The following is a 22,012-nucleotide window of genomic DNA, read 5'->3' as shown; positions in this document are numbered from 1 at the left end:
AAAATAAACAAAATAGTAATACAAGTAATAGGCTCTCACACATGAAGTATGTCTATGAAGATTCTCATTCATCCAGGTCATGATATACAGTATCTAGTAGAATTAAGTCTAAAACAACTGGACTTTTCAATGGAAACTGAACAAGTTCAATGGAACCATTGTGATTGGATGTCTGTGACTCTACTACCATCAAGAGTTTAAATACCGGGGAATTCCCTACCAGTCATTTGAACTGAAGAAGCCACTCGGATGAGTGGTGAAACGTTTTCAAGAAAAACTCAGAAAAGTCCAGTTGTTTTAGACTTAATTCTACTAGATACTGTATCTCACACATGAAGCGTTTAATTGCTACACAAAACAATCATAGCTTTATCCAGAATTTAAAAAACAAAATTACCATACCAAAAGAACAGTACTTTAGGGCAAAGCCACATTCACACAGTCAGATACAATACTGGTAGGATTGTATCTGCCTGTGTAAATGTGGCCTTGCCCTTAAATATCATTTGCTAAAATGCAACTCACCATTCCTTGCAAAGTTAGCAGTGGCGAGTGCCCCAGTCATCTGCAGGAGAGTGTGCCGTGAGGTTAGCCACGTAGCTACATTCTTGTAGACAATGCCATTTCCATTGTCAAACAGTTTTTGCATCGACTCATCTGTCAAAAAAAATAAATTAAGCATTGTTTAAAGGAAAGAGTAAGACAAATTCAATTTGATACTTTTAGGTATATTTTGTAAAGGTGAAACTGAACTTTATCTGACTGCCGCTAACCCTTAATAAGGTGATGGCAGGGCCGGAACTAGGGGTAGGCAGAAGAGGCAGCTGCCTAGGGCGCAACGATTGGGGGGTGCCAGGCAGGTAGCTCTCCTGCCTACCCCTAGTGCTACTTTGTCATTGCCTCCGCCGCTTATCATTAGCGGCGGAGGCAATGACCGATCTAATCGCACCGCCCCCCCTGCACCTCCTCCTGTGCTTTGGTGCGCATGCACCGTTTGGGGGGCGGGGAGGTGGGCGGAGTTGGCCGACCGGGTTGCCTAGGGCGCCTGGTCGGCTTGGCCCGCCCCTGGGTGATGGGTTCTGGAACCTGTGGAGAATACCATGTAAGATGGTAGTCATGTAACCTTAAATATTTGTGGCCATCTAGTACTTTTAAATAGTACTTTAATTGAATATTAAGTATAATGTTTTTTTTCAACTGAATGTCTTACCACCAAGAAGCAGGGACACCATAACATCTGATGAAGACTTCATTGTGCACATATCCTCTGCCTGAAAGCTGTCCTGTAGTCTCTGTATAATTTCACATAATGTCTCCTGTACAGAGGCATCTACCAGTTGTAACTTTAGGGCATCTGCAATGATGAAGGATACTGTTATAGAAAAGTCTGAAACCAAAGGTCATTTGAAGTAAAAAGGTAAGGTTTATTAGACACGTACATGGGTTTTTATAGACTTTTGTGACATGGTAGCATATGATATAATTACATATAAGTATGGGTGTTACCATTTGAATAAAAAACTGTTCTTATGCCACTAAGGTTAGCTTGAGAACAGCATCCATCCGAGTCAGGGACAGTGCCTGCAGCTGGGCTCTAAACAATAACACAGTACATAGGTGATAAGACCCGCTTTAGAGCTTTAACTCCATTGGTAGCGGAATGAAGGGTAACACAACATCCTTCATGGACCACTGAAGGGGGGCCATAGGAAATCTACCTACACAGAATTTATTCTTTATCAAAACAGACTTTAAAACATTAAATGCAGTGAACTATGAACCAAGAATATCAAGAAATGCTGTCTAGCTTCAAAATATATTGTATTACTATGTTTTTACATGATAACTTCTCATCTGATGCACTTCACTCAGATGGCTCCCACTGCTCATTACTGCCAGAGCACTTCAAAGCTTGTGAGTAGGGCTAATTGAAATGAAAGGGATAACGATGTACCATTTTCTGCCAGCGCTTGGAGAACCTCGATAATAATTTCAACTCTTTCATGATTTTCTGCTCTCTTCAGCTGCTTTACCAGCTGCCTGGCAATACTGGTTTTGCTCAAAGCCTCCTTAGCGCTGTCTGCAACAAAAAAAAATAATTTAACCACATGACCATATAAAATGTTCTCTCTGCACAGTGTGCCTCCAATTTGCCTTAATGGGAAACTAGAGGTGTGATTTTCCTAATAAATAGATAAAAAAAATCATAAGTAATTTTAGAAAGAATGATTACATTAAGATCAGTTCCTTCTGAAACTCCAGTCATATATTTACTGCTTAAACCACCAGGTAGGCCTATAATACAGGCATTAAGCAGATTTAGCAGTAACCTACCCTAATATAAAGGTCTTTGTATAGACAGATCTCTAATCGTCCCTCCTTTTTTGAAGAACAGAAACAATACATTTAAGTTCTAAGAGACAATAAAATAACAAGATAACTACAGTATGGACATGTGATATCATTGTATACGGTAATTCATCATTGTTGTACACTGAGCCATATTTAAACATAAAAAATGTTGGGGAGCAACATAACCATGAAAAAAGTTCATAGGGGTGCCCAATAAGGGCTGTGACTGGTAGCCCCATGTTGACAGGCAGATTATAGGAGTTTCTGTTTGGCTGTACACATGGACTTTATGCCTTCAAAACTTGCCTCCAAGTCTCAAATTCAAAAAAGACCACCTGCTTTAAGGCCACTGGGTGCCAATTTGGATCCTTTATACCAATTCAATCTGCTCATGTGGACCATGGGTATATCTGACCGATATGTTGCCTAAAATGATTAGGCTTGATTTTCCCATTGGATCGGGGACCGCAACGGCTCATTGATGCAGTCGTCAAACACAGGTGGAAGCAGCCTGTTGTGTTCCACCTGCATTCAGTGCTTACATGTGCCTGTGTGAGTATGTTACAATGGGTGCGTTTGTTCCTGTGCTCCCCTGCAGTGGAACGCAGGAAAATGTCACCACAGGGGAACACAGGAACAAAAACTAATCACTCCGAGCTTTTATTGTTGATGTATTAGTAAGTGAGTACTTAAATGGTTTATGTCCTATTGATGGGTACTGCAGTAACTATAGAGGCAGCAGCCCCCCACCCGGGCCGGGGGACAGGGGTCCTGATTGTTGGGTCTGCTTCCTCTGTAGTGGTAGAAATCCCCACTCCCCAGATGCTCTCCTACCTTCAGCCGGGGAGCAAGGGAAGCAGGCGGGTGGGGGAAACTGGCGGGGGTGGTGGGCAGTGGGCGATGCAGAATTTAGGGTAGGAATCGCTATGTGCCAGGCCCCTAGAGTTTTTGCATAGGGGGCCAGCGCTGTCAAGTTACACCACTGAGCTAGAAATCCATGTTCTTTACCATGTTACTACAAACCTTATTATTATAATACATATATAGATATAATAGGCAAGTCCATCAAAAGGAGCACAACTAAATCAAGTATTAATTATCATTTCCAATGAAGTAGAACATTGCAGGAGTTTTGCTTTCACTTGAATCTCACATTCACTGAAGTTTATATTCCGTTACTGTGCTAAGACACTGGCTTTACAGTTCATATTCAAGTCTAATGATTTTTAGATGCCTGAACAAATATCTGAAGTTTCCTCTTGCTGTTGAGAAATATGCAGTTTATGAACTCCACTTTCTCATGTGACACTTCTTGTTAGAACCCTCACCAAATGCTCATCCCTATTGTTGCTGCATTCTCTGAAGAAAGTTGGAAAGTGAAAGTGTAAGTGGAAAGTGTAAGTTGTCACTGTAAAAATGGTGATTAAAATACTAACGTGAAAGAGTCACTGATGTATAAATATTAAGTGCTGTGGTATCATAATGTAAATGTTGTAATCACATTAACTCAACTAGAAATTTAACTTCTTGGTACACAATCCTACACTTTAATTCACATAGCAAATAGCAGCTATCCATATTTAGAACTGCTTTTCTTGAAAAGGCTGAAGCTTTGACTTCATATTATTCTATTTAATAGAACAAACGGGATGCCATAGACTAATAGTAGGATACAGCGGCTGAATGAATACTGAGAGCATGGCAGATTTGCAGATTTGAACATAATTTCTAATAGTAAGGAATTAATTAGCCCTATTTAGCCTGGGTGAATATTTGCACAGAGGCCTCTGTGGATTCTTGTTAGTTTACCTTTCAAGAGCAAATTGTGTTTTAAGCAATGAAAATGTCCTATAGTTACTAATGAAATTTATTGAATTATTTTTTGAGAGATTTATAATATACATATTATAGTGACATCTTGTGGTGTATTCAGAAATTACATGCGTGATGTGTATACAACACTACCTATTAGAGTAATATAGGTAATTTATTGGAGCATCATGATTGCTTGTATACCAATACTGCCAGCTGCCTGCTGGGTTACTAGACATGGTGTAACCTGTGTGTCTTTTTATAATCCCATGCATGTTATGCTGTAATATCACTCACACAATGGATCCCACTGTGATATACATCTGGAGGGTACACTCAGGGGCTCAAGGTATCCTGTTTGCAGGATACAATGTAATCATTTAAGGCGATATTGAGATTTCTCTTACATTTATTTGTGATCCTAGCTATGACCAAGCAATAATAACTCCAATAAGTTATTATTTGTTATCTGGATAGTTTTAAGATGTTTGAATTTTTTCTTATACATTGGGCTAGATTTAGATTCCAGATTGGGCCAGATTGGATAAAAAATTTGGAATTAATCATTGAAATGATACTGATTCTACAAATGAGCTGCTATATGCAATATATTTTTAGAGAGACCTACATTGTTTTGAGGTAAAGTTTTCCTTTAATGATAGAAAGAGGGTTTATCAACGTTCAAGTCTGATTTTTTTTTACAAAATCTCGAATGTCTAGTATTTATTAAGTGCAAAAAAAAAACAAATGTAAAAAGCTTACAAGTTTCTATAGAAGTCAATAGGAGTTGTCCTAGGCAAAAGTCAATCCATATTTTCAATTCAAGATAATCGATTTTCAGAGTTTTATTTTCAAGTTTGTAAACCCAAAAATTCAAGATATTCAAGTTTTTTATTTGAAGGAGTTTTCCTTATTAATAAATAAGCAAGCGTTTGATATATAAGTTTATATAAATTTAAAAACTTGAAAATTGACACAAGAGTCCTGGGGGGGAAACACTTGGATTAAACCAATGGACTTGACTACCATTGTTTGGAGTGGGATTAGGCTTTTTAAAAGTTGTGAGGTATGGGAGCACACAGTGGTTGGTTATCTCTGTTATTGTCATGTGTTCCCAGAGAGCAACACGTTACATAATCCCCCTTTATTCAGTGTGTTGGACAAGTAGTTCGACCTATGAAGAGATTGGTGATCATTTATAACATATAGACAGACAACCAATGCAAATTTCTTAGACATTTGTGAATACTGATTTTGGGTGCAACTTATAAAAACTCTAACCTAGGTCAGCCAGGTTGGATAAAGCGAGCAGACACACACGCACCAGTGGATCATTCTCTGGATAATCAGTTAAAATTCGAACCAAGGAGGCAATCACATCTAGTTTAATCAAGTGCTCTTGTATGTCACCTAGAAAGAACAGAAATAAAAACAAAAATAACAGCATCAGCCATGTTTTGTTTTTAATTTAGCCATGCTCTCTTGTCCTACAAAGCCATTGCATCCTAAACTTAGTGAGTATCTCTTGTTGTTGGCAAGCTGCAGGTCTCATAGGTCTAATAGAGCATTCACATATTTGCTATAAAAAACTGTGTTCTATAAAGGTTTTTTTGTCTTTTGGGAAAAGGATAAAAGGATAGAGAATGACTACTGGCTATAGCATCTAAATCTAACGCTTACTGTTGTCATAGCAGATTCGACCAATAGCTCTGCCAGCATGCAGAAGCAACTCCTCATCTGACCTTGCCAGTAGAGGAACCAAGACCATGACTAGGCCAGTGTCAATGCATGGCTTCCTTGTTTCCTCTATACAAAATAAATAATGATAATTATGTTAAATGTGCACTGCTAAATCAGGGTGGGGGCAGGGGACATGCATATAATCCTGTTTATTGGTGTCCATCCACTGCACTTACCCTCATAAATATATTAAAGAACATCAAGACATGTTTCAATCCATATATCACAATATATTTTAGATGGTCAACTATGTCAAATTCATCTCTGGTCTGGCTGATCCCACACTTAGTTTCATCTTATTCATTATGCACTATTCAGATGACAGAACTTAGTTATGAAAAAGCCTGCCAAGAAAACTATTTCAAGACCCCACCCTCTGTGACTGATTGATAGCACCAAAAATGCTGCTTGAGTTTGTTCAGTGCTTAGGGCTGCAGTGCCAATTCCTATGTACACTAGCCATAGCACTATCACTGAAGGTTGCCAAATTTGTTGGCACCTCACAGTAATTTTCCATTTGCTTTAAGATACTGCATGTCCACTTTCCTTAGCTCATCTTCTTAGTTTGGCTGGTCTATGTCTGCATCCTGGGAGATGCACCTGCACAGTGCACTGTGCAGGCTTAAGGCTTCCAACTCCAGTATCCATGCACGCACACAATCCCGAGCATGCTGTGTAAAAAGTGAAGCATTACCGGTTATGTTGCCCAGGGCAAACAATAAGCAATTAGATTTCAACAGTTAGAAAACCAAAGCAAAGCATCTGATTGGCTGCTTTGAGCAACATAACCGCTAATGTTTTACTCTACTTTTTACACAGCATGATAAATATACCCCATTGTCTTGGTACACTGATATCAAAGGTGTCCGGCACAGATGGGGTTAAAAAGTGCCAGATTTTGCCAATGTAAATACATTATCTGATTGTCATTTTGCACGTGTAAACACAATTACATATGAACCTCCAAAATAGAAAAAGAAAACTAGGGGTAATTTAAATTAATCTGCAAAAGTACATGGTGGTTGCCAAAAAAGCACCTGCACATGTTTGAATGGTACTAAGGTACTAAGTGCATGCCAATTTGAATGATCTTTATTTATGTTTCCAAAAAAACATACAGCTCCCAGTGCAGCCTGACTATAGTGATACCTCCAGTAGCTGTGTGGTTTTATAGAAACATGAACAAACATCATTTTAAACAAATTTAGAGTTCTGAAGCAGTTCCTTAATAAACTGTATGCTAAAAATAAAGACGTTTTTCTATTGCTTTTCACCAATTTCACAAGTATTTTTTCAAAAATGCATTTTTTAAACAACAATTTGTTTTGTTTTTCTCCTTTTGTATTTCCAAGTAGAAGGCCAGTATGCCAGATCACTGACTTTCTAAATTGTTATAATTTACATAGTTACATAGGGTCCCTTCCAAGTGAACCCAGCAAACACAAACATATGCTGAACTATCTATACACTTATATACATAAACCATATGTGCCAACATCAACATCAATACTAACTGGAGATATTAGTATCACAATAGCCTTGGATTTTATGCTTGTTCAAGAACTCATCCAGGCCCCTCTTAAAGGCATTAACAGAATCTGCCATCACAACATCACTCGGAAGGGCATTCCCCAACCTCAGTGCCTGTAATTTTTTTTTTTTTAAAATCTGAAAAAATGCTATTTATTTGCACTGTGCTTAGAAAACATGGCAGGACCAATATGTTGCAATTTGAATTACTTTAAAAAGTCAGTTCTTAAGTTATTTTTATAAACAAAACCTCACTATTTAATATTAAATGTCACACTTACCATTCTTTGCCAGCTCTGCAAGTACATGAGCAGCTTTTTCTGTGCAAGCTGAGTTAGCGGTTAGGATTTTGGCTAAGGCTGGTAAAATGTCACGCTCTATAAGCAGTTTGGAAGATTTTTCAACTATAAAGAAGAAGGAAAAACAACAAATACACATGTTTTCTAACCAATTGAATAAAGAAAGCAACAATTTAAGGGCAGTGGTACACGGGGAGATTAGAACAAATCTTCATTGTTGCATGTGACTAATCTCCCCATAATGCCATCCCATCATCCTCTTAGCTTGTTCGTGAATCCCCACTCCTGGCTCTACCTAAGCTGATCAGAAAACCCTGCGCTACACTGATGAGCCCCAAAAAGGGCGAAACCTGTCTGTAGTTGGGAATCTGATCAGCTATTATCCTGGCTTCTGCTTTAAACCCAGTGGGTGAGCTTTAGCCTATAGGATAAACCCATGTAAATGGGACTTTTCTAGGAGCCTTAAGGAATTTCTTCCCAGAATACTGTTATGACTGACTTACCATCTAGAATGTAAATTGCCAGTGGGATTGCATATGCATAGCTGCGATGTCCCACAGTTGCCTGAAGTTTCTTCTCAAGACAACTTCAGGCGACTGCGGGACATTGCAGCAGCGCATATGCCATTCCACCAGTGATTTACATTCTAGCCGTTGGGATGGCATTGTGGGGAGTAATTCATTACTGCCTTTGAGCTAATGCAGGAATATAAAGGAGTGCAAAAGTGTTCATTCACTTTGGACTTGAGGTAGGGGCATTTGAGCAAGCTCAGAGTCTATAGGCACAAGGCAAACCTGTCCTTGCCATCTGCAATAGAGCAGGCAGTAAGTACAGGGTCACATTGTTGCCTGCTCCCACTGGTGCTCCCTTTCCCTAACTTATATTTCAGAATGATGTTAGGTGATAGTTAGGAGGCAGAAGGGGTGATCTCCTACATGCCTCCCCCTGCAAATAATTTAAAAAGGTAAAGTGTATAGTTATCTGTTTTGTTAAGTCTAACAGGTAGCAATATGGTGAAGTCAAGCAATAGAGTGAACAGACAAGCAAAATCGCAGGTCATTCACCTGCTCAACCCCCTCCCCGCACAAAATTGGAGAGGGTCCTGGAAATTTTCTCTCTGGGGAGCCAGAGCCCCAGAAGTTATGTCCCTGCTTTTATGGTGGACACTATTTCATCTTCCTTATATTGTATTGCACGCAGAATGACATTTTTGCATTGCATTAGCCTGATGAATTAAGCTCGATAGTGACATTTTACACACAGTAGGAATACAGCAGATTAAATGTTAGAACAGTATATATCTACGCATCAGCCAAAATAGCGCACAGTAAATGCATGCATAATACTTAACTGTCTTCATCAAGAGCCAATAGGATCACACTGAGACTTTGAAAAATCTGTTTTTCATCCTCAGCTTCACCACTACAAAGTTTCAGGCACTCTAAGTGCTGACTTAGCTCATCTGCATTTGATAAAGAAAGATCTCAAATTAAAAACAGATCATTAAATCTATGGAACTAAAATGATTAATGCACTTTAAGTTATTAATGCATTAAAAGAGCCAACAAAGTTCTCTTTTATTTATTAAACAGGGTTTTGTTTTTGTAATAATGAAAGAAAAGGTCTCATAGATTACACTTTTTCACCTATATTGATCCAGGGACTGGTCCGATTGCCATCTTGGAGTCAGGAAGGAAATTTTCCCCCCTCTGTGGCAAATTAGAGAGGCTTCAGATGGGCTTTTTTTTTAAATATAGGCATTGTGGTTGAACTTGATGGACGTATGTCTTTTTTCAACCTAACTTGCTATGTTATACTGGCCTGGCATTATTCATCGATCTATTATATCAGCAATAGTGTTGCTTGTTATATTGGCACAGTTGGAAGGGATAGCATGGTAGCCAAGATGGACATTGTGCAGTCATGCAGTTTTTAGATATCAGGGCACCTCTGGTATAACCATTGGATCATTATAGGTGACCAATTGGGAAAGAAATGTATCAGTGGGCTGATGCAATACACCCACCAATAGGATTTTTAGACCTGATTGATATCTGGCCCACCCCTGAAGGCAGGAAAATTGTTTTGCACAATAGATGGCAAAAAAGTTACTGTCTCAGTTGAGAGGGATTGAGTTTGCACCTATTGTTTGCCCGAACATGGTAAGCTTGAAACAGTAGAGTTGGGGCTTAGAAATTCTGAACAGAATCAATGTGTCTCTCTGCTGACTGACTACTCCATAGTTAAATAACATTGTAATGGAACTTTTAGGCTGATCTTTGCAGGGCACAATCACTTCAGTCATATTTTGCCCCTTTCAAAGGGAATATGGTAAAACCCAACAATGCACAGTAGTCCGTTCCAGTTCCAATTAATATTAGTGTAGGGAGCCTGTGAATATCAGCTATTCCTCTATGTTGTTTCTGGGCAAGGAGGGGCAGGAGTCCCTATCCCTGTGAGCTAACAGGAAGGAAGGCCTGCAGAGGAAGTGCTGGAAGAGAAGCAGCAGAGTGAGAGAAAGGTGTTGTAAGATCCCAGATATTACTGTGTGTGTGAAAAGTCAGTGGGGAATCCTAGTGGCACAAAAGTGTGCTCTGTTTAGCTTGCAAATGTATATGGGATCCTTGTCAGCGTTCTAAAGTGTGCACCGTTTAGGGCACAGAAAGCCAAAGTATGTGAAGCAACTGCAACATAAGTGGGCATTCCCCAGCAGATCAGAAACCAAACAATCTGCAATATTATGTGAAGTTGCTCCTGGTTGGAACACTGTATGAATGCAAGTTATCTGCAGTGCCCTTCAACTAACCCCCCCCCCAAAAAAAAAAATCAGCCTTATCTGTAATGTGATGTGATTATGGATCATAGAAGTTCCCAGGGAAGGGTATTACAGGCCAGTTTGTCCTGACGCTGGGTGAAGGCATGCCATGTTATAGCTTACCTGCTCTCCCATACATAGGGAGACCAAAGGGCTCCTGTAGCGCCAAATAAATCTAGGGGAGAGACACAATAGCTGTTCCTTTTTTTATATAGTGGTTGCCTAAATCTTGTAGATAATTAAAGGATGAATCCAGTTCCCTTGATTTGCATATTTCTGTTCCAAAATGGGCTAAGCAAAAGAAGCTAATATTTTGCCTGATAGAGCTGTAGTAAGTGACCAGTGGCTATTGCATGTAAAAAGCCATTATCTGTTTCTCTTCTCTATTATCTGATTATCTAAATGAATATCATGACCAGTAACTACAATAGTACCTAGCCATTTATCTGTTAAATGTAGCTTTATATTACAATTACTTAATGATATTCATGACTCAACAATAACAAAAATGTTACATAAAGGTAATGTTATTCACACTGTCAGTTTTACATAATACAGATTTGGTTTATGAATGGCAGTGCCATATGGCTAAAAATTATCATTATATTTAATAATAACCAATTAGCTCTACTGTCACACAAGCAAAGACAGGCTTCAGTTTATTATCAGGTCACCCTAGCTGTTGAGAAGTTCCTATTCTATAGTGCAGTGTGCTAAATGCCACCGGCTCCCCTGCACAGCTTCTAGAAGGAGCCAGTGGGAAGTGGAATAGATAAACTTTATAATTTCTTCTACATTTAAAAGAGTATAATGAATTGGTGGATTCTTGTTTTTTTACATGATATGTTCTCTTTAACATCTGGCGGCTACCCTTTTGTCTTTCTCATGCAGTTGTTCAACAATTATCCACCTATGGCTCAGTCAACTCCTCCACCATCCATAGGATTCTTTCTTTATATCTCTTCTGGTGCCTCTCTGCCAGGCCCAGACTGGGACTTAAAATAGGCTCTGGCTTTTTAAGTAAACAGAGGCCCAAACAGCCTCCACAGGTCCACAAAATAGTGATTGTCTATGGCATTTTATAGAAGCCCCTCTGGCATTTGCCAAAACCCACAGACTGTCAGTCCAGGCCTGTCTCACTCCCACCTCCACCTGTTATAGATTTCTTTGCGCAGTAAATTGTATTGTATTTTTAATATGTCATATAAAACTCCAGTCCCACTCCAGAGCATGCTACGTACAACTGCTTTACTACACTTAAAAGGCCATTCTTATGCATTGGAACTCCTTAGATGCCCCTTCTCTTTAGTTTTGGCAATAGTTGGTAGATAATTCCCTTCCAAGCCAAAAACTGATCTATCTAGCAAGAGGTTGTTTAGAGAAATTCAATGCCATATGTGGTACCTGGCTTGAACAGCAAAATATCTGAATGCATAATATACCGCCATAATTTTTGGTTTGGTGCCTTTGCCTCCTTTTGTTATTTGTATTCCTTGTATTGAAAACTATGCAAAATTAAAAAGTAAAAGCTTTAAAAAAAATGTATTGTATTGTATTATACCAAAAGTGCCTTATGTCTATTCTTGGACCTTGGCTTACTTTATATTGTTCATTTCTGGAATCTTGGGTGAGACTGGTGATTGGGAATGAGGCCAAATCCAATATAACTATTTTTTTTTTCTGGTGCCTCCTCCCCCCTCTTCTAATATAAATCACATGAATTGCCTTGGGAAGAATTTTAATAGTGTTCATTAATCCATTATGCACTGTTCTTACTGGCATGTCTTGATTAATGGAGTACTCATTGGTCATTTTTGCAGTTAACTTACTGGCATGTCTGTGTTTTTTTAATGCTTTTTTTTACGGTCATAGTATTTTGGGGTGCGGAACTATGTGCCAGGGGTAACAGCATGCCACTTTCTAGTTTTCAAATGTTGCGTGGAATGTTTACTGCCAGTCTCCCCCATGCACATTCATATTGTAATTGTATGACAATGCCATTGGGGGACAAGCTGTTTGTGCAGACTGAGGGGGGTCCACCAATGGGATTTGTGGTTTTGGCAAAACAGTCCTAATGGGTTTTTTTGTTTTAAGTTTTTATGTTTTAGAAGATTTAGGTCATGTTGCTCAAAACTGAAAGACTACCTGCTCTATAATAGCACAGAACACTTCTCGGGGACGCAGGATATTGTACTGAAATGTATAAGCAAATTTAATGTGAACAAGAAGCCAGTACCTGTTCATATTAGGAGATATCCCAATGGTTTAATAAGCAAAAAATTTTTTCCAGATTCCTCTTAGCTTAACGTTTAATTACATGTGAACATTTATTTCACTGTGCCGTTTATCTTGCAAAAAGTCTTCTTTTTCTGTGACCAATCTGATTCTTCAATAATTATTCTCTAAAACAGTTTAGATGCTTTGTAGAGGCTCTTGGGCCAAATCAAGAGAATCATGCATTATGTGCAATAACAACCTCCTTTGAAAATGTTCCATCTGTTTTCATTAGACAGTGTTATGTAATCACAGCACAGCTGCATAAAGAAAAACTCTGCAAAATAGAGTGATTTAAATTGTAATCTTATCAATATTATCTGCCTCTGTAAAAGCTCTCGCCTATATCTAACACTTCTATTATAATCAGAAAAGCCAAACATTTGCCATTACTTCATAAACAATGCAATGAATTATTTTTTTTTATTTGAAAGTTTTTTTCTTATTGATGTGGCACAAGAACAGATTTCTGCATGCTTTACAAAGATTGTATTTTGATGATATTCCTAGATACACAAGTAGAAAAGCGAGTATGTTACTGTTCCCAATGATAGTAACAAAATGTACAACTGTCAATCCACTTACTAGTTGTTTACTAATGTGACACTGGGCTTATTTAGTACAAAAGTGCTAAATTTTACCAGTGCAATAATCCCTAGCAACTGAGAAGATGCAAGTACAATATGTAAAGTGCAATCTCACACTTTTTTTTACCCATAATGCAGAAATTTATCATCATTCCACATTAACTGTAGCTTTGCACTTGATGCTTTAAAATGAAAGCAACTGCACTTGTGTTTTGACGCAAATTGGGTGCAAGCTGTATCTAGCATTTCCAGGGTCACTTCTGGAGTAAATTTTCAAAATAGCAGCGCTATATGAATCTTAAGATGGCCATACACTATAAGATCTGCTAGTTTGGTGATTTTCAGCCAGGTATCAGTCGGGTAGGACGGAGGACCCCCATACACACGCAGATAAGCTGACGTATCAGTCTTAAGCAACTATATTGGCAGCTTAAATCTGCCTGTGTGTGGCCACCTTTAGTGCTCATTGAATTTCTACTGAAACGTAGAGTACTCCCATTTACAATCTGGCTCACCCACTGTCTTGGATGGTGATCCGAGTGCTGCACCCCAACGCAGCAGAAGAGGAGAGTCCCCTGGATTTACACAGTATAGACACATACTTCATAGACCTCTTTTTAGCGGTCAAAAATCAAAGTTGCTTTATTTGACATTTAAATCTTGTATTATACAACACGTAGTCATTGGCATACAGTTGTAACAGCATTGCTGAAATGGTTGTCCTGCTATATGAACTCTATATAAAAACTACCACCACTAATGGAATTTAAGCGTACAAAGGGGGGCAGTGAAATGAAAAATAGTTATGAACCAATATGGGGTAGGACTTAATATGTTCCTAAGTTGTGGAAAGAGAATCACTCCTAATTGTTTCTTATTCAAAATACTGTAATATTTTCAATTCAATATTTCAGTTCTTTCTGTAATTGCTAACATTATTGAATACTGACATTCTCTTTAAACATAGTTATAATCATTTGGATATGCTGTCTTTTGTTGTTGTGGATGAATGGTTGGAATGGTTGTTGTGGATCAATAAAAACAAAAACAATGCAGAATGTGTTCAAATTTTTTGCACAAGAAAAACAACAAAGCAGAGATTGGTTATAGTAATGAACAAAAAGAAAAGGGAAAAACAAGAATATCTGGTGAATGACATAGAAAATAATGAGAGAAGACTTGGCAAGAAGTGGAAAATATATAGAATCTGCCCTAGATATCTGACTGACAGACAATTGGAAGTTCTTTCTTAGAATCTAGTGACATGGCATCAGGATTATATCTGCGAATAACTGCTACTTTGCACAGTTGCAGGAAAAGAAAAGCCTGCAGCCTTTCTTGAACATGCTCACAATGTTCTATCTGGGCTCACCCCCTTCTATTAAACTGTTCAGTGTATCTTGATAAATTACCAGTGATTGTTATTTAGCCATGATGCACAAAAAGTCATTCTTCTAAAATAGCACAAGTCTGAAATATAATGATGCAGTGACTGGGGAAAGGACATGTTACATTGGGATAAAAAAAATCATATTAAGCCTCTAGATATTCCAGTGCTTTGTCGATCCTAATGTTATTACGGTATGAGCTATGAGTTGATTGGCTATAAAACATAATTAAGTTACCAGATCTTTTTATTTGTCCAGAGAGCTTATCATTTTGGTGAAAAAAAAGAAATTATGATCACTAATAATTAGCGAATCTGTCCCGTTTTGCTTTCTCGAAACTTTAAAAAAACTTTAGAAACTGCAAAAAAATTTGCATAACACAAAAAATCATGTGAACAGAACAACACATTTTCTACTGCAGTACTCTGGTCATGTTTAGGCGTCAATCATCACTGGGGTTGTAAGTAGGATAGGGAGATGGGATTAATGGGTAAAAACAGTGACCACTGGAAAAGAAAGGAAGTCGGAGGGGTTGTGGAACAGATGGTGGGTAAAAAGGGAAAGAAAAGATCTCAGTGGGCTGTTATCTCAGTCTTCTCCAAACAGACTGATCTGATCTATCTAACACAATTCAGAATTGTTAGTGGACAATTCTTCAAAGCGCTGTAGTTCATTCAATTTGTTCTCAATACTTTAATGGTGGGAGGGCTTTGTAAAGTAAAAGGATAAGCATTTTCCAGCATTTAAGAGAAAAGGTTCTACTGTGGAGAAAAACTGGGATACAGACCTATTCAAGTGAAATAGTAATATATTTGCCAGGTCATTTACAGGTGCCGTCAGAATTTTTTTTTATAAAAGTTCCAAATCTTCTCTCAATAAGGGTAGGTTTTGGGGCATTAAAAAAAAATATGTAACAAAGAGCCTGTATTCTCTAGGCATCTCCAGCATGGCCAGAGGCATTATTCCAAATTCTATTATGTTGTCAGGATCTGTCTGGATTCAGTCCCTGGGCTGAGCATTAACCAACTGAGCCACTGGAGGCTGTTAGGCATGGTCCTGATCAGATTTCTCCCCAGGTCTGCTTCCTCTTTCTCTGCCCACCTTATTATCTCCATTTGTTGCTCACCCTTCAATAAAGGGCCTTTATAAGCCTACCTCTGGCAAATGCACAGTGCTTGGCAGGAGGCAGGAACAGGTCAAGCCAACCGCCCGATTGCCCCCCCCCCCCCCGGTGTTCATGTGTGCATGTGCAATACTGTCACAGGGGGTCAATGTCCCTGCCAGGCAATGGCAAGTTGTAGGGGCAATGACAAGAGAGCACAGACTAGCGGTAGGAAAGAGTGGTACCTGCCTGGCACCCGCCCTCCCTAATCGTGACGCCTTAGGCAGGTGCCTCTTCTGCCTACCCCTAGTTCCAGCCCTGGTGCTTGGTCATTTAGCTCCCCAGCTAGGATCTATCTTGCCATACTACGTCCCTGTCTGGTTTTTTGTCCCCTGCCTGATTCCTGTAGTCCAGTACCCCTCTTTTCTCTGTTCTTGTGGATCTTCTGTTTTTGACTTTTGGCCTGCTGCCTGTCCCGACTTCTGTCCCAACTACTGGGCCTGATTACTGGACTCTGCCTCAGCCTGCCAGTAGCCTCTGACTTTTTGCACCTACCGTTATTTTGTTTTCACATATAGTATTACATTTCACTTTCTCTTGGTGTATGGTTCAGTCCTACCATTTATGGTTACACTCCAGGTTACCCAGCATATAGGCTCTCATCTGCTAGCCTCTCCTCTGTGTCGCTTTATGACATAAGTCCAGGGCACAGTACCATTGTCAGAATTTTATCATTTCATTCTTGTATTCTACTACATCAAAAGCTATGGAATAAGTCGCTGACCATAATGCTGGCCTGTACCGCCTGTAACTCCACTGCTTAGTCTTTGTTTCATAGTTGTATGACATTTAGTTACGTAATATCTGTTGTGTGTTCAAGGCTTTTGTAGATTTTTTATAAAGCTTAAGGGGGAATCTTCTAAGGAGCACAAGAGGTCAGTCAAAAGGGGGAGTTCAAATATTTGTGGGCCGCCTCAACAAAGACAATAATGCTAAATTTGTATATATTATTGGTGGTCTGTGGCAGAAAAAGGCTTGATAGCCAGTAATTTATCTTTATCTATTTGGACTAGTTGGTCTTTGTCTAATGGTGAAGACGCACAGAGCTACTAGTAGCAGCTACTTTTTTTACGGCTAATAAACGCTAGAAAATACCCTGCCATAGACAATACTGAGAACTGCCTCTGCTAAAACACATGTAGAGACAATTATCAGTAAAGGATCAACTTTGTCTATTTTAGTAGCTGGGACAAATAGCTGGTACTAGTAGCTCTGTGCGTCTTCACCCTTAGAAATGTATTAGTTGGAGCAGTAAATAAGACTATAAGTCTATGTAATCCATCCTGGGCAGGAATCCTGGGTTATTTATCAAAACTATAAGAGGGGAGTGGTGCTTACAGATATTATACTTGGACTTGCCCTTTACTAAAGTGTTACTCAAGGTAGAATGTTCCCTTCAGCAAATTTGGTGGTGCAGTATGCCTATAATGGTTAAGAGAATAAGTTATGTTGGTGTCTGCAAGTTACCAACCTAGTTAGATTGTAAGTTCTACTGGGCAGGAAACTCCTTCCTCTTGTCTATTTGACACTTAGAACTTATTTATTACTGTAATGACCCCTGTTTGTTCTATTAATTTATTTATTTACTGCTGTACAGCACTGCATACATAAGCAGCGCAATATGAATAAAAATATACATACAGTATGTATACTGCTCAATCTTCACCCTATAATAAAGTGAGTCTTTTAAAGGAACAGTAACACCAAAAAATGAAAGAGCTTTAAAGTAATAAAAATATAATGCACTGTTGCCCTGCACTGGTAAAACTGGTGTGTTTGCTACAGTAACACTACTATAATTTATATAATAAGCTGCTGTGTAGCCACGGGGGCAGCCATTCAAGCTGGAAAAAAGGAGAAAAGGCACAGGTTACATAGCAGATAACAGATAAGTTCTGTAGAATACAATAGTGTTTTATCTGTTATCTGCTATGTACCTGTGCCTTTTCTCCTTTGAATGGCTGCCTCCATGGCAACATAGTAGCTTATTTATATAAATTATAGTAGACTTTCTGAAGTAAACACACAACTTTTATCAGTGCAGGGCAGCAGCACATTATGTTTTAGTTACTTTTATACACTTTCATTTTTTGGTGTTACTGTTCCTTTAACAGTATTATAAAACCATCTTATATAGCTTATCCAATGCAAATCGTAACAGTGGGGACTATGCCTATTGGCAGGTGCTTGAAGATATTATAAAGAATTTATTTTGTAAGCAATACCCGTTAACTAGGAAAACATCTGACAACACATTATACCTGTGGCTGATAAGCCATCTGTTATAGCTCTATCACTATCTAAAGGAGGAAAATGCTGCTAAGACAGAGAATATTATATAGTAACAGGTGGATCTGGCAGTTGAACATAGTAACCCAAAAGCTGCAGTTATAGGGTTACATCCCCCCTGAGGAGGAGCAGTGAAGAAGAAGTAATGAAACAGCTGTGTTAGAGCATTTAGCAGTGTTATGAACAAAACTGTATTCAGGGTAAATGGTTTGAGTTAAAATATCTTAACAATATGGTAAACCAGCTAAGTAGACTTAATTGTGACAGACAGGGCTGTCAAAACTGATAGTGATAGAATAATCAGTATATTCAGCAGTATGCAGAAGCAGTATGCATGCTAAAGAAATAAAGACAGAAGCAGAAGCATGCCCTGCTATAACTGACAGAAGACCTCGATAAGTCAAATATTACCTGATAAGTCAAATATTACTTACTTTAAAGGATGAAAATGTTGTTGAGACAAAGGATGGCATAATGTAATAACAGGCATAACAGATAGTTGGTAAATCATGGTAACCCAAGAGCTGCACCTAAACAGTTACATCCCCATCAGGGTGGTGAAAGGTAAATAGCAGTATAAACAAGGCCCTATGAGAGATAAACATTAAGAAATAAGATATCTCCCTGATTAATAAGCCAGCTAATGACAATTGATCATGGTTGTAGCCAGATAAACCTAGTAGTGAATAAGCAACATATGCATACAGTATGTTAAGAAACAGTGAGAACACTATAAAAACAATGCTTGGAGCAAAAGCATGGACTTGCACTGCTATATCCCAAGGATAAAGGAAAATCCAGTCATGGGGGGATTAGGGGTGTCAGACCATATACCATCCTTCATTGCAATAGGGTTGTACATAGCCTTCATAATTACTGGCTGGTAGATTGAGATGCTTGTCACTTGCTTAGGTGGGCCCGGGCATGGCAGTAAGTAATTGCATCTTCAATTTGGCAATGCACATGTCTAATTACTTTAAGTGCCAGGGCTATTTTGCCCATTGGCACATACAAACACACAAGGGTGACTATACTTCCATGTTTCATTTAGTATCTGTGTCTTGTGTACTATAGCACAGTCTAGTGAAATTCTAAATGAAGCACCATACTGTCCAGTCTGTATTAACAGGGCAGGGCGGCTATACATGTACTGATAAAATCGTAGAAAACCCAGTTTTGTGCAATTTTCGGACCATGTGATTATCGTACCGATAGTTTTCGTACTATGGCAATTGGTCATTTAGTCCGTTGTCCAGGTTAGAAATTTTGGTCGGCTAATGATAAAATTTACGTATGTATTATGTATCAGGCAATATCCTTGGGGGACCTACAATGGAAGTCACTTTCAAACGATTGGTGTCTGCCAACTATTTCATGTTCAAAACATGTACAAATCCTCCAATTTGTATTTCAGGGGTTTTATCCTATAATTTTTGTCTGAATGTTAGTTTCAAATTGTTGCAATTTAAACGTACAACCGCTATCCGAATGTTCATCAGAAAATTACTAAAATCTGAACGTGTATGGCCACCTTAAGGCTGGAAAGAGTGTACTCAAGGAGCTCATCCATCTTTCTCCTTGGCCACCATAGAGAAGTCTAACTTTCACCCACTGATAAATACACATCTATAGGGGCATTTCTTGCCCCTGAGCCACCTGAGGCAAGTTCCCTGATGCCCCCCCTTGGCCTCCCAGTGCTTTCCTTTGCAGTGCCAGAGGGGGTCCAGGGGGGGCGCATCACTAGTGTAGAGAGCGCAGTCATGCTCTCTGCACTAGCAGAGCCAAATTTCTGGTTTTTAAAGTTACTAGGAGCAGCTTATTTCCGCCCCCTGTAATTTCAGGGGTGCTGCTGCCTGAGGCAAGTTTCTCAATGCACCTCTGCACGTCTAGGTATGAATAGAAAGTGGGTGAGCTTTTCTGAGGTGATTTCTGTCTTCACAAATCTGCCCCATAGTACCTTAGTAAGTGGGGTAACCCGTATCCACTATCTAGCCAATTATCTAGTGCTATGCATTATACCAGTGTCTGGGAATGTCTCTATTGCCCCATGAACATAATGAATCCTGTATTTTCAGGATTCCTAGTGTTAATTTACTCAATGGCTGATCATTTGAATCTACTGTTTATTTCTCTACTCAGTTTTGCAAACATTAAAATTACTGCATTACAGTTTTCTATAAGATATAATAAGGGAGTTTGTCCTGGGTAAATTCCACTTGAGATTTGACTTTCTAATTTTAGCCAGTGCTTTATGTCAGTTGTAGAAAGCTAATTAGAATTCACAGCCGAGGAACTATTGTGCCTGACAGCTCCTGCTAGGTTTTTGCTCACTGAAGTGAGCAAGATTGGAATCGGAAATCTCGAGTAACATATGTGAAATATACTAAAATAAATTATTAAATCTAACAGGAAATTCAACTATTCTATATTAAATATCACACATTTTTGTATCTGTCTCTCATTTTGGTTTGCATAACCTCATTTAGACTCTCCATACAGTGAGTATAGAATGTATACATATGGCATATCATTTCTTTTATAAGCTACAGTTATTTGCATCCTTACAACCAGAATGATTGGAGTTGTCATTTAGCAAACGTTAGAAGTAAAAATGTATTTGCTTTGCACTTTGCAACTTGCTCCTGTGCTATTTCAAATTTTTGCTTTTACACAAAATGTTTCTTTTCTTATTATAAGCTGAGCAAATCAATGTTTCCAGGCGTTGTAAGGATGCATTCAGCTTTTCGGTTTGTTACTAGTTAAATGGTTGATCTAGTCAGCTTGCTATAATGTGAGACAGTCTCCTTGTCTTAGTTTCCTGGGATCTGGATTTTAATCAGAAACATATAAAACAACAAATAAGGGGTCCATTTTAAAAATATTATAAATAAATGAGCATCATTTGTTGACTTGTTTTGACTTTAAGGAATGTCCTTAAAAATAGCTGTGGAATGTTAACTTTTTTGGAAATGGGTAAAGCTTGCCCGATATCCTCCTTGTTCCTTCCATTTTCCATTATTGAATTCTATGCACCCAGCGAAATAAGAAAGAAGGGGAACTACAGGAGCCAACTTGATTTCCAGTTATAGTTATAGTTTCACACAGCTCCCCGGCCCATAGCCACAAAAATATTGTTTTGGGAAAAAAATGCGCCTTGCTGACGCTATTAATTCCTGGCGGAGCATTGAAGGATTGTCAAAATTCTTTCAGCCAAAATACTTTTAAATTTGTAGTCCCCCTTTAAGTTAACTTTTACAATGTTATTTAATGACGTATTCTTAGCAACTTTTCAAGTGGTCTTTTATAGTTTCTGAATTACTTTCCTTCCTCTCCTGCCTCTTTTCAGCTTCCAAATGGGGGTCGCTGACACTAGCAGGAAGACATGATCTGTGAACAATTGTTTGTTATTGTTATTTTTTAACACTTATCTTTCTATTGAGGCCCTCTATTTTTATCTATCTGTCTCTCTCATTCAAACCACTGCATGTTTGCTGCTGATAGCTGCCTAAGGGCTCTGGCACACGGGGGAGATTAGTCGCCCGCGATTAACTCCCTGTTCGCGGGCGACTAATCTCCCCAAGTTGCCTACCCCTGCCATCCCACCGGCGAACATGTAAGTCACCGGCGGGATGGCAGACGCGGCGGGGCGATTTCCGGAAATCGCCGAAAAAGACTCGCGAGTCTTTTTCGGCGATTTGCGCGAAATCGTGCTGCCGCATGTGCCATCCCGCCGGCGACTTACATGTTCGCCGGTGGGATGGCAG

The 22,012-nt window shown here is 38.9% G+C and overlaps 1 protein-coding gene across 2 annotated transcripts in view; it reads right to left on the bottom strand.

Moving 5' to 3' along the window:
- The window catches only part of LOC100496678 (rap1 GTPase-GDP dissociation stimulator 1), a 36,716-nt gene that overhangs the window by 13,078 nt on the left and 1,626 nt on the right, over positions 1-22,012 (bottom strand). Inside the window, exons 2-8 of one of the 2 annotated variants that reach the window (XM_031906266.1) lie at positions 9,085-9,195; positions 7,716-7,838; positions 5,845-5,970; positions 5,446-5,574; positions 1,955-2,080; positions 1,211-1,354; positions 526-657 (exon numbers count right to left, since the gene is read on the bottom strand). In XM_031906266.1, coding sequence (XP_031762126.1) covers positions 526-657; positions 1,211-1,354; positions 1,955-2,080; positions 5,446-5,574; positions 5,845-5,970; positions 7,716-7,838; positions 9,085-9,195 — 891 coding nt within the window. The remainder of the gene's footprint in view (positions 1-525; positions 658-1,210; positions 1,355-1,954; positions 2,081-5,445; positions 5,575-5,844; positions 5,971-7,715; positions 7,839-9,084; positions 9,196-22,012) is intronic. The other variant, XM_031906268.1, reaches the window with a different exon arrangement.

The sequence above is a fragment of the Xenopus tropicalis genome, chromosome 7 (assembly GCF_000004195.4).
Source record: "Xenopus tropicalis strain Nigerian chromosome 7, UCB_Xtro_10.0, whole genome shotgun sequence".
NCBI lineage: Eukaryota > Metazoa > Chordata > Amphibia > Anura > Pipidae > Xenopus > Xenopus tropicalis.
The sequence above is the reverse complement of the archived record's forward strand: the minus strand, read 5'-3'. Positions and strand labels throughout refer to the sequence as shown.